The 18,295-nt window shown below is 37.7% G+C and overlaps 1 protein-coding gene across 2 annotated transcripts; it reads right to left on the reverse strand.

Annotated features, from left to right (window-relative positions):
- Window positions 1–1,930: 1,930 nt before the first annotated feature.
- On the reverse strand, window positions 1,931–17,339 carry LOC134653152 (uncharacterized protein DDB_G0283697-like). 2 transcript variants are annotated; one of them, XM_063508489.1, is made up of 6 exons: window positions 17,083–17,339; window positions 12,280–13,028; window positions 4,145–4,273; window positions 3,354–3,530; window positions 2,282–2,340; window positions 1,931–2,149 (listed from the first exon to the last, which is right to left on the reverse strand). In XM_063508489.1, the coding sequence occupies exons 1-6, from the start codon at window positions 17,101–17,103 to the stop codon at window positions 1,968–1,970; spliced, it is 1,317 nt and encodes a 438-aa protein (XP_063364559.1). In that variant the 5' UTR covers window positions 17,104–17,339; the 3' UTR covers window positions 1,931–1,967. The 2 variants fall into 2 exon arrangements, with proteins under 2 accessions (XP_063364559.1, XP_063364558.1); XM_063508488.1 differs by having other exon boundaries at window positions 3,354–3,533.
- Between the last annotated feature and the right edge of the window lie 956 nt (window positions 17,340–18,295).

Consider the following 18,295-nt stretch of genomic DNA (forward strand, 5'->3'; position numbering starts at 1 on the left):
TAAGTTATTTTATGTACGAGTAGAATGGTTTTTGCTTTCTTGGCTTTCAAGACGTTTTGATACATACATTGCTGCTTTTGATCGATTATTTGAATTCTTTGAACTAACTTAGCCGGCAATGTATCCAAAATCGTGCAATTTGTTGCCAGGTGAGTGAGAGAGGCATTTAAAAGTGATTAAACCTGCTGTTTAATGCCTTCGGTAAATAAGGTACACACATTACTTACAGTTGTCAGGGCAACTACTACAACGTACGTGCTTCGTAATCAACTGTTTTGTTTTTACTACAACGTAGAGATGAGTAATTACAAATATAGTAAGTAATTGTTTCACATTGTCGATCCACGCTTTAATCTTACGTCGGCTGTTGACACAGGTGTCTGTTGAGTGTCTGACTAATATAGAGTTCGCTTGAAAAAAAAAAGCCTTACATTGTAAGTATATTTTATGTACTTAATAGTAGTTAAAATTATGCTCGTCTGAACTAACCTGGCAAACGGAGGCCTTTTTATCGACTATAAGTATTTTTAATTTTATTATTTTCTAATGAAGGCAAAGTTACAGAAAAACAAAAGCTTATTAATTTAACGACAACTTCAAGTATAAAATAAATATTTTTTTATCTTTTGATATTCATTGACCGAGCGAAGTGGAGGTCTCCGTTTCAACACTTTCCGCTTTGAAAAATGCTTTCGAATCAGTTTGTGGAAATATTTCAAAATGGCGGAGAAATAGAGATTCACGAGGTCTTATACCTCAAGCAGTCACTATACCTATGTATATAAAATTAAATATTTTTTAAACAGTTAACCGGCTGTTGTTTACCTCTGCTTATGTTGCAGTTTTATTTTGTATTGTTTTTTTTCTATTGAAGTGATTTATTGCACAAAGAGTATTTGCATTTTATTGTACCTACATGTATGTTAACCTATTCATTAACTCGGGTTATTCGGGGATTCCCGTAATATTTGTTAAGTGAGACACCCTGCGCCCTCTATAATAACTTTCAATCAACATGATGTCACTACTCTATGCTAGATGGCGTATGCTTTGCGGTATTCAAATGTGCTTAAAATTAAACCATAGATAAGTTTATGTTATGTAAAACTTCATGCAATGTACTTAATTGTTTATTATTATCAAATGACTTATTTAGCACATACATAAATAAGTACACCTTGTTTACTTTTGAGAACTGGTAAGAAAGTGGCATAGATTTATCTGTTACCTATTTATAGTATCCTATTGTTCTTAATATCTATTGTACAGTCGCCATCATATACATCGGAGCGGCCAAGGCGCTCACAAATATCTGAACACGCGTCGTCGAAATGTCAAGGCGTTAGAGTCGTCGCAAGATTGGATGACGAGTTTATGAATAAATTTACTGATTTAGAAATTAAATGCAATTTTGCATACGTGTCGTGTCCATGCAATTTTGCAGCCTCCTGTACAAACATTAAATAAAAGAAGAGGCAGTTGATATGAGCACACAATACATTTGTTCCTTAATTGAATCTTATTCAATAATATCCTTAATACAATTTTTTTTAATGTCTATATGTCTAAGTTAACATTTAACATGTATCTCTAATTCAAGGTGGATTCGGTTTCATAAATTCAAGTCACTTTTCGAATTTATGAAATGTTTCCCACGTTTTTTTATCTGTAAAACTACTTCCCAAAAAAATCACCACGATTGAGCTTAAAAACGTATTGCCATAATACATTTACCTACACATCTTCTAAAAATTCTTGGAAATGTCATACTTTTAAATTAGGCAGTTAAACTTAACCCTTTAATGGTCCAAATTAAAAAAAAAAACACTTTTCAAGCCTCATCGCCTTTTTAAACTCCTAAAAATTCTGCATAAGAAAAAATACGAAAAGATGATTTTATAGGCTGGTCATTTTTGGCGTGCTAAATGTGCTCTATAAGGGTTAAGGGTCTTTTTCCAGCTCAACATTTAAGATGGCGGCTTAGTGATCTCATCAACTATTTTCGTCGTCACTTGTTCATCTTCCCGCTGATACAAGTAGCTGGTCCCAGGGGTAGTGCTGCTGCTTCCAGACGTGGACTGACCATAAGTGGCTTGGCCATAATTGGCCTGGCCGTAGGATTGGCCACGATTATCTTGTCCGTAAGCGTTGGATTGGCCACGATTATCCTGCCCGTAAGCACTGGATTGACCACGATGATCCTGCCCGTAAGCGCTGGATTGGCCACGATTATCCTGCCCGTAAGCGCTGGATTGGCCACGATTATCCTGCCCGTAAGCGCTGGATTGGGTGCGGGATGGCTGGTTGTAAGCTGGTCTGGTGTCCAAGGAGTTTACTCCGCTGAAATTTAAAAAATATCATTTTATTTTGTATTACTTTAAAGAGAATACACGTCTGTAACTAGGGTTGCCAGATCGAAAGGCGCTATTATCGGGAAAAAATATGAATTATTCGGGATTTTGGGCCTTAAGTCGGGAAAATGAACCATTAAAATGAAATTAATTGTATTAAAAACAACGATATTTTACATTATTGGCACTACGTCAGCTGCTCTGCCCAATCTCGCCACGCGCGCCCCGCGCGCGCGCTGACGGGCTCGACGCGGGTCGCTGGTTCGCTCGACGACAGAGGGCCTACCGCGAACCACGTTCGACGTGTTACCTCCCTATCACACTTACGTACGAATTTACAAGTGCGACAGAGAGGCAACACGTCGAACGTGGTTCGCGGTAGACGCTCAGTTCAGAGCTTGAAATTATTGTTTTATAACTTGATGCTGGTTTTCGGGACAATTTTCACTTTGTCGGGAATCGGGAACACATGCACTGGCAACCCTATCTGTAACATACGAGTAGGTATAAAGTTTTGGTAGGTACCTACCTATATATTTGTAAACTTGAATTCATATGAATTATAGTAGCAGCATGCACTAGTAATACTCGATTATAATAAATGTATCGTGATAATATTATCACGATACATTGATTAGCTTCTGTTAATTAATCAGGAGTGAAACATTTCACTTTTAGGCTAATTATTTAAACATACAAGATACGCGTTCTACGATTATTAAGACTCGGAGAATACCAGAACAAGTATACCTTTAGTTTCTATTTTAAAGTCACATAGGTACCTAGCTGCCGATGGGATAAGGATCGCGGTAGACATGTCTGAATATAGGTCCGTCATTTTCAATCCCGCAGTGTTAAAAAGTGACTGTTATTTTATCACGTGGATAAAGCCATCCATAATACGCCTGCAAGTCTCTATAAGGCCGATCACTAACGCCAACCTCTAGGCCTTCTGTATCTAAATGTAGACGTTTGAAAGTGGCTGATACGATCGATTCTCACCTCTGGTCTCTATAAGGCCGTGCGCTCACACTGTGCCAGCCACTAGGCCGGCCGTAGCTGGCTCCTGAGTCCTGCCGGTAGCCACCGTAGCCTGTATCTGGTGCGTAGCCACCGCCACCGCCGCCGCTAGCATAAGGATCGCGGTAGACGTTCTGCCATCCATTGCTTACTTCAGGTCTGCTGAAATATTGATAATTATACGTTTATTAAATGTTTACAAAGTCCTGGGGCCCGTTTCTCAAAAGCTGTAATACAAGCGGATGTCACTCTTTGACAGCTTATGTTAGAAAGGGACTTCCACTTGTATTACAAGTTACAAATAAGCCTTTATATACCTATGTCAAAAAAAATATATACGTAAATTAAGGAAACTATAGGTCTATTTACTGCTGCTTAATCATCTGATTAATGTTAATGAATGACTGTTTGTTTCTCAATAAGTAAATATAAATATTTATGTTGGAGACCAATCTTGGTCCGAAAAAACTCCACAAGGGTACCAAAATATGAAAAATAAAAATACCTATATAGTGACATGATAATCATGATACATATTAGGTATGTTATTTTGGCCACTGTTAGACATGTTAGGCATGTAATATTACGAAGCGTTTTTTTTTAAATAGAAGTATATATGTGACGTCCCACGGGTAAAGGTACCTTATGGCCGTTGGCGCTTACGCTATTATTAACGCCGCTCCGCCGCCGCGCGCTATTATTATTGCGGCGCCATGCGACGTAAGCTCCAACTGCCATAAGGTACCTTTTGCCGTGGAACATCTTAATCTTACCTGCTATATTGCGGTCTGCCCCAAGCACCAGCTGCGCCGGCGTCTGGTCTTCCGGATGCGAAGTAGTAGCCCCTGCCGCCCGCGTCCCAACCCGCTTGGCCACGGTAGGTCTCGTCCCAAGGTCTGAAACTAGGACAAACAGTTATGTTTTTTTTGCCTTGCAGGGGCTAACAAGGGGGGTTCTTTGAGAATACTAGTATCAAGGACCATAACCAATATTATAATATAATATATTTGGTTATGGTCCTTGCTAGTATTTAATAAGCAGAAATGATGATGACGTCTAAGTTATCTTTGCACCTAGGTAATTTCCACCAACAAAATGTGGCAGTGGCTTGTTGAAAAAGCTCAATCTTTCAAACATAGTTTAAAAGAGTTTGACGTGGGTTGCCTTGATTTGTCAAGTCTGAGCTCTGAGCAGAGTAAGCTTAGACGGACTCTAGTCTAGCAATCCGTTGTCGAGTATGTAATGCAAACTGTAGCACTGGAGACACACAAGCCTCGAAAGAGCGACTAGGGATATGAAGACACTAATGATAGCAGGGACAAGGTGTCATCCTTATCACCATAACCATAATCCAAATTGGGACCCGCAAGACGAATATAGAAATAAAAAACGTACCGAGGAAAACGAATGAAACCAAGCAGGACCTCCTGGATATGGTAACCTGTCTATCTAGAAATCTAGAATGTAATATAAACAAGGGGGACATAAAGGATATCTACAGGGTGCGAGGGAAGAGACAAGATCAACAGAACATGCCAATTATTGTAGAAACAAACTCCGCTTTACTAAAATTAGAACTTATAAAGGCAGCCAAGACCTTCAACAGTAAGTCAACAAAGCTTTGTGCTAAACATCTAGGTTTTAAAACCAAGGAAGACACCCCGGTGTATATATCGGAGCACCTGACTTCCAAAGGCTCCCGGCTCCACTTCCTCGCTCGAGACCTCAAGAAGTCGAAAGGGTATAAGTATTGCTGGACTTCCTATGGCAAGGTTTACGTTCGACAGACTGACGAATCTCAAATAATCCAAATAAACTCGGAAGCACAAGTTCAGCGCTTGTTCCAGGACTGACTAGCCGGCATCGGTAACATGCATACTCTAAGCTTGGATTTGAACATGAGTTATTTAATTGTGCACTATCGGACTTTGCTTGTATTATTAGTCATAATGCTTGTGTTTTTACTTAGAATTAATGTTGTTTACTTGTACACACTTAGCTTACTCTCACTCACATACAAACGTAACAAACACTCACACACTTACCGAATTAAAAACACACCACCCGCCTATCTACAAACTCTTAGTTTATTAATTGCTACTTGCCCACTACGCTTACTCTGGTTCCTGCCGTACTACTACAGTCATCAATACAGTCTTTTATTAGCCATATTTAACTACTACATACATAACATTTTACTAATACTGACGTGTTTACACTTGAGCCCTAAAAATGTGTGACACCTTACATGCTATAACTGAAATAGATGATATTGAGATAGCACACATTATTGAATGCGAAAGTATTGAGGAACTGACAAAAACATTACACACAAATAAAAATGATTTTACAATAATCTCACAAAATATACGAAGCATCTATCGCAACTTTGATGACTTTTCAGTCATGCTGTCCAGCTTTGCACACACGCCAGATTTAATTATCTTCACGGAATGCAGGCTAAATTCTAACAAGCCCGTGCCCCAGCTTTCAAGCTATGACGCTTATTGTACCTCACGCCAGCTGAATCAGAACGACGGTGTGGTAGTATATGTTAGGAATAGCATAAAACATTATGTACAAGAAATATCATTATCCCAGGCATCCTGTCTTCGTGTGGATATCCTAAATAATATAGTTTATTGTATTTACAGATCTCCTTCTAATAGCAATGCAGAACCTTTTATAGATACTCTTAAAACTAGCTTAGAATCGTTAAGGCCGGGCAGCGACGTAATAATCGCTGGTGATATTAATATAAACTTAATAAAAAAACCTAATGAAATCGAACAGTCATATGAATATAAAAACAGGACTAACTATTTAAACACGTTATCATTATTTGGACTCTTAGCTGGTCACACGAAAGCAACGCGTGACAAAAACTGTTTAGATCACTTTATCTTAAAAATTAATAAAACCAAATCTACCCCTACTATAGCCATTATAAAGACAACCATAACTGACCATTACACGACATTTCTTTCTGTAGCCAAATCGAAAAAAATACCTTCTAACGATTACAAAAAAACCACTATAAACTTTGAAAATGCCCTCAAATACTTAAAACAACAAAACCTGCCTGAACTAATGTTTTGTGCTGATCCTGACATTGTCACAGACCGGCTTACAAGTACGCTTAGTGAAGCTATAAAAAGAAATACTAAAACTGCCCTAATACCTAGCTCAAAACGCATTATAAAGCCGTGGATCACTCCAGGGTTATTACGCTGCATTCGAAATCGCAATAAGCTACAAAAAGAGGCTCAAAATAATCCTTATAACGCAATTACAAAAATAACGTACATTAGATACAGAAACTATTGTAACAATCTTTTAAAAAAACTTAAAAGAAAATACGAAAGAGAACTCTTAGAAAAATCTATGCATAATAATAAACTCCTTTGGAAAAATATAAAAACACTTACATACAATAATAAACCTAATAAACTTAATGCTGAGCTTTTAAATGTCAAACCTACTGTTATGGAATCAGCTGACACTATAAACAAATATTTTGCTAACATAGGAAAAGAGCTTGCCGAACAAATTTGCCCTGACTCTCAAGAAGAATTAAACGCTTCCCTCAGCAATCTTCCATGTCAGTCTGGATCCTTCGTATTATTACCTACTAACCAAGACGAAGTGTACACTACACTTATAAATCTTAAATCAAGTAGTGCGCCTGGCTGGGACAATGTATCGACAAAATTTCTTAAATATGTTGCCAATGAAATAGTCCCTATCATAACTCACATAATGAACCTTAGCTTTAATTTAGGAATTTTCCCTAAATCGTTTAAAACGTCTATTATTACTCCCGTGTACAAGAGTGGAAAGAGAGACGACATCAGCAACTACAGACCTATCTCAGTCCTGCCAGTGATTTCGAAAATACTAGAAAAAATTCTGAATAACAGATTACTAAAATACTTAACCAAATTTAATCTCTTATCTAATTCACAGTTCGGATTCAGACACGGAAGATCAACTGAGGACGCAGTAATATCTCTTACCTCCTCAGTTGTAGAAAACCTTGATAACAACAACAAGTGCCTAGCTGTCTTTCTAGATCTGAAGAAAGCTTTTGATACAGTCTCTCTTCCCATTCTTGTGCAAAAGTTGGAGAGAAAAGGTATCAGAGGAATACCACTTTTACTTTTTAAAGATTATCTCTATGGCCGAAAGCAACGGGTTAAACTGGGCGAATATGTCAGCGAGGATGAGGATGTCCAATATGGCGTACCGCAGGGAAGTGTTCTGGGTCCGACTTTATTTTTAGTTTACATCAACGATCTCTGCGATATGACCATTCCTGGCGCAAAAATATTCTCTTATGCTGACGATACAGCTGTCATTTTTAGTGGAAAATCATGGGGAGAGGTAAATGTCGGAGCTGAACTCGGAATGGTACACATATCAAAGTGGTTAAGGAGGAACCTACTAACATTAAACACCAATAAGACAAAATATGTTTGTTTTAGCATCTCACAACCGACTACTCTAATAGATTTAAAAATTCATTCGTGTCAGCAAACTGATTTTTCTACTTGTAACTGTCCAACTATTGAAAAAGTATCTGAAACGAAATATTTAGGTATACAACTGGACGAGCATTTAAATTGGTATTCCCACCTTGACCAAGTAATCGGTAGAGTCAGAAAACTGCTCTGGATCTTTAAGTCGCTAAGGCACATTACACCAGGTAAAACAAATCTTACAAAGCCTCGCAACATCTTAAACGAAATTTATGTCTCCCTGGTGCAATCTGTCTTATTGTACTGCATATCGGTCTGGGGTGGTGCAGCGAAAAGTCGCTTTATCTATCTTGAAAGAGCACAACGTGCACTCATAAAAGTCATGTACTTCAAAAAAATTAGATATCCTACTGAAATGCTTTATCAAACTACTGATCTTCTATCGGTAAGGAAATTATATGTTCTGCAATCAATATTGAAAAAACACAAACTAATACCCTACAACCCTAATTATAAAAACAAAAGAAATATGGTCAATGTAGCTAAATTTTTACGTACGAGAACTTACTTTGCAAGATCGCAGTTTAATTCAAAGTCGGCCTACCTTTATAATAAAATTAACAGAGAATTAGATATTCATTCAAAAACATACCACGAATGTAAATTACATCTCACTAAATGGCTTAAAACTAAAACCTTCGACGAAACAGAGAAGCTGCTAAGAACAGAGTACTAGAATACACTCAATCACTCACACGCGCACACACACACACACACACACACACACACACACACACACACGCACGCACACGCACACGCACACGCACACGCACACACTCACAAACACCTGTCTCAGTCGATATTCACACCTTAAATCAAACGAAACGAGTAAGAATTAACAGAAACAGTGTACTTGTAGCTGTGTTGTAATGCATGTTTTAGAATTAAGTTAAAACATATTAACTAGTAATTCTGTATAATTACCTACATATCTTAGTTATCTTAGTTACCTAATGTTAATAAAATAAAATAAATATTGTACTACTTATAAACCTAGGGAAGAGCGGTGCCTCCCAACACAAGCATAAGCTTACCGGGCGGCTCCATCCCCTGTATCACAAAAATGTATACTATTATGAAATAAAGAATTTATTTAATTTATTTATTTAATTTATTTATTTAATTTAATTTAATAACCACAACCACTTCGAAAAGGGCATGACTGAGGAAAGAGAATTAAATGACTGAATGACGAAAAATTGTTGTAGCAGTTCATCAGGATAGAAAAACAGTAATTAAATAGTAACATAACAACATTAGCCACTTTGAATTCATTAGGGCGATACATTTAAAATACTCTACATAATAAAGCAATTTATGAAATTTCTTTCATGCTCGTTATCGAGTGAGGAATAAATATCTCTGTAACAAAAACAAAAGCGTAGTTTGCGTTTGGTGCTAATAAAAAGGGCAACAAACTTTGAGTAATTAGGATAACGGTAAAATAAAGTACTCTCTATTTTTAATGGTAGGGGAGTACCCTAACAGTGATTGATAAAAAAAACTAAGCACCTACTTGTCCATGGTTCACGACCGTCTCAATTTGAAATTGGAACACCCAGGAAACGCAAGTTCAATAACCGTATGGGTTCAACCGCTGCCCAGCCAGCGTAAAAAAATGGCGGTGAAAAACATGGCGGGAAAAAACTTAGGTGAATTAATTCCAGCAAGTTAGGTATTTAGAGGTAGATAGCGATATAAAGTACTGTTAATTATGTAGTGTGTAGATTTTGTCTTGCGTTTACGAGGTGTCTAAATGAAATCGGTGTTGGCGTTATGTTGAACTAACTGCTATTGCAGCTATTGTGACGTCTAAGTACCATGTTGAGGATCTTGTTTCGATGTGTTTCTTAGAGTTAATACCAAGTTAAAAGCTATCGAGCAGTAGGTACGTTTTAGATTAGGTAATACTAAAACGTAAGTTAAGAAAATATTTATTTTGTGTTTTGATTTATTTAGTACTTACCTAGTAAGTAAACATTACGTAAAGTGCAAGCGCTTAAAGGGGCCCACAGATTACCAGTTTGCCGGACGTTATCGCCCTGTCCGTTAAACGTAAGGTTAAACGCAAAAGGTGACAATTCCGGACATCTGGCAGGCTGATATCGTCCGGCGAACTGGTAATCTGTGGGCCCTTAGATGTATTAAGACACAGTATCAGACTTAATTCAGAATCTTAAATCGTAAAGGTGTAACCGCGTTTAGTCACAGTCTGACTGGACGAACAAGGATTTTTTTGTAGAATCAGATAGGATTAGTACATTGACGTATAATATCTAAGGACGGGCTAATGGGGCACTAAACATCGTACTAGTTCAGCGGTGCTACCCACGAATTCCAGCCAATCGCGCAGTCTATCGCGACTAGTTGCGACCAATAGCGCGCGTTGCGAACTCGTCAACCAATCGCGCGCGTGATGCGAACTCATCAACCAATCGCGTTGTAGCGATTTCACACCGCTGTACTGGCCCCTGTCATGCCTCATTATTATTGCCCGTAAAGCCAGTCCCTAGATATCTATGTCAATGGATTAGTACGACTGAATGAAGCACCTCTAAGGTGTGTGAAGCGTTTAATCCTTGAGAAAATGAGAATCCTTTTTAAGATTATACCTAAGATATACTTTAGTGTTGCTGCAAAACAGCAATTTTTTTATAAGTAGAAATATCAAGTTTGTCATGTCATTATGTCTATCGCATGCCAATCGCTACGGATATGGCGGCACATATCAGAAGAACTTTTTTTATGAGAATTACCTATTCGGTTGTGTCAGATATGTGTGGTCCAATTATATATGTCGAGTTTTTGTCAAATCAATTTCAATTGTAACGGTATTGCCATCGCGATTATTTTGAAGTGACTGAATATAGATAAAATCTATTTGAACGGATGTACATATATGGCGGTGGCAAACGAGCAGACGAATAGCCTGATGGTAGGTAAGCTAGGTAAGCGATTATCATCTTATCTATAGTTGGTCAAACCAATGTGTCAGTAAATAAGAACCAAAAAAACTATACTCATCCTTTTTTTTGGGTGCTAGTATATACAAATAGTTTAAGACAAATATAGTGTGATTTTCTCTATGTTTGAAATGAGACAGTCCTTTGACAAACTATACCTACAATAAAAAAATGTGTAGCGTAGATTCTGTGCAGAAAGAGAAGAGTCGTGGATTGTATTGGGCCCCATACATTCCACGACTGTTCTCTTTCCGCACAGACTAGCTTTACGTACCTTACCTACTTTGCGTGTATGAATCTCTGGGTCCGATTCGGATCTTGTAATAGACATCTATTAGATATCTTTTAGACATCGCCAAGATACGATAACGATATGTTTAAGATTTAACCTGTCAAATTTGACATTTCCGCGATTCTGGAGATACTCTTGAACGATTTCCACAAGATATTAATTATAGATCTAATTCACATCTAATAGATATCTAACACGATCTATCGTAAAAGTGACATTGGTTGCCCGAATTGCGCTGCAAAAGAGAACTAGTTGAAATCTAAACTATAACGTATCTAGAATGGATCTAGTACGTGTCGTCTCTTGTGAATATCTTGAAGTTCGAATACGGCAGTCTCTCTCTCGGAAAGGAAGGGAGTTTTTTAAACAGGTACCTATGTGAACAAAGAGGCTAATTTTAGTACCTAAGTAAATCACACAGACCAGATTTTTGTTGTATCAAAACTACGCAATTCTAAAAAGTTCGGTCAACTCTTCACGCTATCTACAATAGGACAATGATGATCCATTGACAAACAGTTATGCCATTATATATCGCAGTAATTCGGGAAAGCGTGCTCTATTGACAACCGACATGGATACGTGTAACGGACTGGTCATTTTCTGCCACTGAACTTCGCAATTGAGTGACACATTAGTGCGACCTGATTTATGATACAATATCAAATTAATCTCATCGTAGAAAAGGTCCGTTAAGGGGCCCACTGTTAGAACAAAATTTTGACAGTTTCGAACAACTGACAGGCCGATACCGTCCGGCGGACTGTTAATCAGTGGGCGCCTTTAAATTAGAATTTGACAGACCGCATGCATTCGTAACATAACCAAAATGGATTGCGGATTTGTAAAATCAAAGACAAATGTACATAATATTGATTTAAAACTAAAATATAGTTTCTGGTTTATTTTCCAAATTATCTATGTTAACTTTTTTCATATTGGAGTTACCAGTATGAACTTTGAAGTTATTGCGTAAGTGAGAATACGACAAAAAATGTAATTAATTTTCAAATATCACTTACTTGGGTTTGTTAAGCATAGTGAGGTAGAATTGCAACTGCGCGCAATTTACAGTTAAAATAAGTTACTTAGTAGTTAATGTTTTATGAACTCACCTATCATGCGGCCCTCTGCCAGCGCTAGGTCCATAGCCTCCATAAATGTCGTCATATCCGTTGCCTCTGTCATACCGCTCATCGTACCCTCCCACTGGCCTTCTATACCCGCTGACTCCACCACCGTATCCACCGCCATACCCTCCACTGTACCCATCGTCGTATCGCTCCTGGTTAGGATATCGTTCATACGACGGTCGTCTGTAAGGATCATCGTAATACGGCCGTTCTCTTTCCCTGTAAGGGTCTCTTAGGAACCTATCGTAGTAGTCCGGTCGATACCGGTCTCTGTCATCGTAGCGGTTCCTATCGCGATCTCTGTCGCGGTCTCTCCTGCCGCCGCTTGGTCTTTTTTCGTCATCGTACGGTCTCTTTTTACCGTCATCGTCAGTATCATCTGTTCCATTCGTTTTTCTTCTATCGGATCCGAATTTTCTGTCATCATCATCGTCGTAGTTTTTGTTTTTGTCTAAGCGGTTGGAGGGTCTGTGTCCACGGCGGTCGTCATCGTAGCGGTCTCGTGAGCGGTCGTAATCGTCGTCGTAGCGGTCGTCGCAGCGACCGCAACGCGCCGGTCGGTCGTACTCTAGCCGGTCGTAGGGTCGCCCGAGGCCGTATCGATCATCGTAGTAACTCCGACCTTGTCGGCTCAGGACCACGGCGTTGGATGGTGTTAGGACTGTGGACAGGACTGTCTCTCCTGCGTTTGAAGCTTGCAGGAGATATGTCAATGCGACAGTTGAAAACACCTGAAATATAAGAAGAAAATTGTAAAAAAAAACCATTTTGCACTTTCTCTATAGCTGAAAAAGGTGTTAAATTCTAATAAAAATGTAGGTACATAATTAAATAAGAGTTTAAATAATGTTGTCTAAATAATTAAATATGGATATGGTGTGGCATTCATATGAAGACTTAATGATATGGTAGGCAGGTACAGTTGGTACCCTAACATAAGTAGGTAAGTACCCTGATCCTCTTTTATGTACAGCTAGTGTGGCAACGTGGGTTGGGCCACTTACTGTACTATAATAAGGTAAAAATATGGTTCAGAATTCTAAATGGCTTGATTCGACATTGGCTCAATTAACATACCTACATAAGATATTCAGGTATACTTTGGAACAATTATGTACTACTAAATGTAACAAAAAACCCAATTTGAAATTACTTAGGTAGTCTATTAATAGAACATTAGTAACATTACCATATTTCCGGGTCCGCAGATCAAGGAAGCAGGTGTAAGGTATATATTTACATAAATATGATGTCCATTAACCATTTTTTAACAATAATGAGTTAGGTACTGCGATAAAATCTTTTAATAGGCGAAGTCATTGTTGGCGGAGATGTAATATTACTTACGTTATACGATCTCACGCGATCTAGGCAATTACTAGGTGTTTAGGCACGAGTTTACCGAACAGGGTGTATATGGTCCTTGGTATTAGGTCCTTGTAGTTGTAATTTAAACTTAATACATCAAGAAATTAAGTTTAGGTCTTTTGCTTTAAAAAATGTCGTCGTAGGATAGGTATACGTTGGGGAAAAATTAAAAAGTGTACCTAACCACAAATTATTGTACTTACAGAATATCTAAGGCTACAATGTAATATGTAAATAGTTAACTAGGAGAACTCTGATGTTTTCCACGTTTTTTATGCTTTGCGTGTGTTTTTACTTATCATATTGAAGCGTTTGGTTTTTGTTGAATGATTAATGACAATAATAAATTAGGTACATGTACTATTAACTATTAAGTCCAATATTTTAGTAAGCTTTATTGACGTATACTCGTATATTTTTGACAACCTAGCCATTATGTATGACCCATATTTACTTGAAAAGGTATTAAAGGTGGCTCTTGGGTCCGCTAAACTCGTTTGGGGTCAGGTCGCGGTACGTTTTGCACTAATTGGTGTATGGATAACATGGCCACCGGTAAAATAATGAAACACTGATATTTATCCTCTCCCCCTGCGACTGAAGTACAAATTTTTGTAGGTACATAAGTATTCCAAAAAATACTCTCTCGGGAGGTTATGAATAATTTTGAGACCAAAAAATACTCTCTCGGGAGGTTATGAATAATTTTGAGAGTTCTTATAGACCACTGAAAACAACATTTCTCTTCAACTGTTTGAGATTCATATAACTGGTGAATTCTACTCTTTTCTTAAAAAGGTTACCGACCCCTGCTCTGTTACAACGCGTTACAGAAAGTTTCCAAATATTTGGAAAATTTTATGTTCTTGGAAAGTTCAGGAAAATTTCACGGGAAACAAAGGAAACGTTCATTTTGGAATGGAACATTTTGGATCCCATAAAAAAATATGGAAACTCAGCAATTTTAGAAACGTTCTAACGGCACATCAGCGGTGCATCTATATGTGCTTGTATATAATATATATCAAGTAGGATCACGCAGATTTTCAAGAACATATTCGAAACCTACAGAACAACGCAACATATAGCCACTCTGTGATTATTGCAAAATAAGGGCTGGTCAACCTTTGACCACACGTCCCATGTCGCAAGAGTCAAGACTTATTCAACGTAATAGCCCCCTTCCGGCACAAGTAACCAAACATTACAATGATTATAATCCGGCCTTCGTACTTGGCAATTTCATTTCATGTGATGTCACCCTATTGTTTTTTGGAGGCCACGCATTAAACATTGGATTTTTTGCGTGTGTGGTTAATTGTTGGTTTTTGTGTATTGAACTATTTATGGAGGTTAGTGGATCGAGATATTTAGCGTTCGTTTTTAAACCCTTATTCGGAAAATATGCGCGTCTTAGGTAAGGTAAACGTACTAATGCTCGACATGCACACCCTGCTGTCACCTCTATTGACAATTACTTAAGTTTCAAGATGACATTTACTGGGACCGCGTCGAGCACCATCAGTAGGTACGTTTACCTTATATCTATTAAAGTTATAATATTTCTAAACCACATATTTGTGAAGCTTATGCAAAGTTGCAAACCCATCAACGTGCACACTAGCGCCACTGCTAAATAATCGTGATTATTTCATGATTATTTCAATTTAACGAAAGATATTTTAAAAAAGGGGGCCGCTAAGTATCATTCAATAGAACTTGCTAACTATGTAAACAAAAGTTACTAGTAAATTGACATTCAGTGTCAATTTTAGTATGGCGGTTTGTTTACATAGTTAGCAAGTTCTATTGAATGACATTTTACGTACTGTACCTTGTATTAATGTACCTTTTGAATACATCAAACTAGTTTCTAAGTTGCTGGATTCAAAAGGTACTTTAATACAAGTTACAGTAAGTAGCGGCCCCCTTTTTTAACCGACTTCCAAAACTAAAAGGAGGAGGTTATCAATTCGGTTGTATGTTTATTTTTTATTTATTTTTTTATGTTTGTTACTCCATATTTTCGTCATTACTAGACTGATTTTGAAAAAAAAATTTTTTATTGTATGTATATACATACAGATTGGTCCCGTTTTTGTCAAAACCCAGTTCTGATGATGGGATCCATGAGGAATCGAGGGAACTCCTCAAATCTTAAAGGCATAGGTACTAGTGACTAGGTAGGTAATAGTGATTTTTGTGTTTTTATCAACAAATCAAGCATATACATTCAAAAAAGTGACACTTGATGAAGTGGAACTGTTTAACGACGCATAGTACACGTTTTGTGATTTTGAATTTCGATTTTGACTTGGACCGGGCCCCGGACTCCGGACTCGGACCCGTACTCGAACCCGGACCTTGACCCGGAAAACCACGATGATACCTAAACTAAATAAACCCCTATGATTACCATAAAATGTATATATACTCGTATTACCAAATAAAGTATAAGCGCCGTTAAGTGGGTTATAGGCTAGTAGTTAGAGAAGTCGGTTTTTTCTATTAAAGATTATTTAAATATCTTTCGTTAATTGAAATAATCACGATTATTTGGCAGTGGTGCTAGTGTGCACGTTGATGGGCTCTTAACTGTAATATAGGTACAGTGGATTCTTTTCTTCAGTGTGTATTTGTATTTCTATTGCCGCGATAACAAAAAATGTTGAAAAATAAATAATAAATTAAATATTTAAGGGAACTTTTTTAAATAATTTTAAGCATAAATATTTAAAAGGTTATAAAACTGTATGATTAGTTGAATTTACAGTTTTATTTCTCCTAAAACTTGTCTGGAAGAGATCGCTCTTTAGCGATAAGGCCGCCTTTTGTTTACCTCTGTCTTTATTGTATTATGAGTGTTTTCCTGTAATTTTATTTTGACGTGCAATAACGAGGATTTGTATTGTTTGATGGTACGAAACACTCGAAGCGCAAGTCCCACTCACTATTTTTTATTCCTAACACACATGCTATGGTTTTGCCATTTAGTAGTTTTAAAGTTGTCTACACACTATACATATTTACACACTGCGGCTGGTTTGTTCGTAATCGCTTTATAATTGTGCCATGGTCGATAGATCAAGATTATAGGATAGCTGTGTGATTTTATACAATAGGTATATCTTTATGGGTTTTTTTTAACACGCAATGTGTGAAAATCACATATGACCTTGTTATCTTTTTGGCTGATTATTGTTTTAAGAAATTATAGTCATTCGGTAAATAATCGCAAGAAGTTTGACTAAATGGTGATCAAACCGATGTACCTACTTAATCTAGACAGGAAGTTAAAATAAAAAATCCAAATAATAGTTATGGTCATTTCACATTTTAAATTCAACCTATTTGTTTGTAGGTACTCCATTATATTTAATCTAACGAGGCATGTTGCAAAAACTCGTAAAATCTTACCAGCATGTTCAGGCGCCCCATCTCAGTATGAAATCACTTGTAATTTCTACAAAAAGTTCATTCTCATCCGCAAATGCACTGAACGCAAACCAGTTTCAAGCACGACAAAAACGCAATCTGTACCAGCCTTTACATTCCTTTGTCTATGATACAGATTATAAAATTAAAAACTAAAAAAACTGAAGTTGGATTTAAAATTCGAATTTGATTTTGAATTGGCCGTTGCGCTGTGCGTTGCGCGCTGGCCTATGGCGGACTGACCGCTCGCGCAGGCGCCCTGCGCTTGTTATAATTAAGGCAAATCGTTGGCTTTTTTGTTTGGTCGTCCATCCGTCTGTATGAGATGAACTTTTCGAAGGCTGTGCGGCTGTTTGCGATGGGAGATGGATTTTGCGCGTACCTTTACATTGTATGTGAGTTACTGGACAGGTTATTGTCGAAAAGATTTTTTTTTTTACTTTCGAGCCCATTGTTTAAGAAACTATAATTCTGTATCGAATTTTAGGTATTTTTACTAAGACTTCGCTGTCCGTCCGTCCGTCCGTCCGTCTGTCACCAGGCTGTACCTCATGAACCGCGATAGCTAGACAGTTGAAATTTTCACAAATGATGTATCTCGGTTGCCGCTATAACAACAAATACTAAAAATAAAATAAAATAAATATTTAAGTGGGGCTCCCATACAACAAACACAATTTTTTTGCCCTATTTTTTGTTGATGGTGCGGAACCCTCCGTGCGCGAGTCCGACTCGCACTTGGCCGGTTTTTTTATATTAAAGGGAGCGGTTTTACAATATAGGGAAGTATCTTATTAATTACATTTGAAATACTTATACATACTATGTATAAGTATTTCAAATGTAATTAATAATATGCATTTTAAATAATTTATTGAATCAGGCGCCGGAATTCCTTAATTTATTTATTTTATACTCTTTAGTTTCCGAGTAAAATGGCTGTAACCTAGGCCTCCGGCGATTTTTTTTAAAGAGGGGAAATGCTTTACGCATACCACCCGGCGCGGGGACGGGCCGGGATGGTTATGTGGGACTCCCTGTTGTGGGCTAATGAGACCCCAGGTTTACCCACTAAAACTATACGCTATGCTATGCTATACGGCGAGGTCCCAGGAACGCCGAAGTAGGTACTCTTCCGCAACATATCAACTTGCCCTCCCCTAGCCTCCTCCCCTTGTCTCTGTCGCACTAATAT

Source organism: Cydia amplana, chromosome 12 (assembly GCF_948474715.1).
Source record: "Cydia amplana chromosome 12, ilCydAmpl1.1, whole genome shotgun sequence".
In the NCBI taxonomy this organism is placed as follows: Eukaryota; Metazoa; Arthropoda; class Insecta; order Lepidoptera; family Tortricidae; genus Cydia; species Cydia amplana.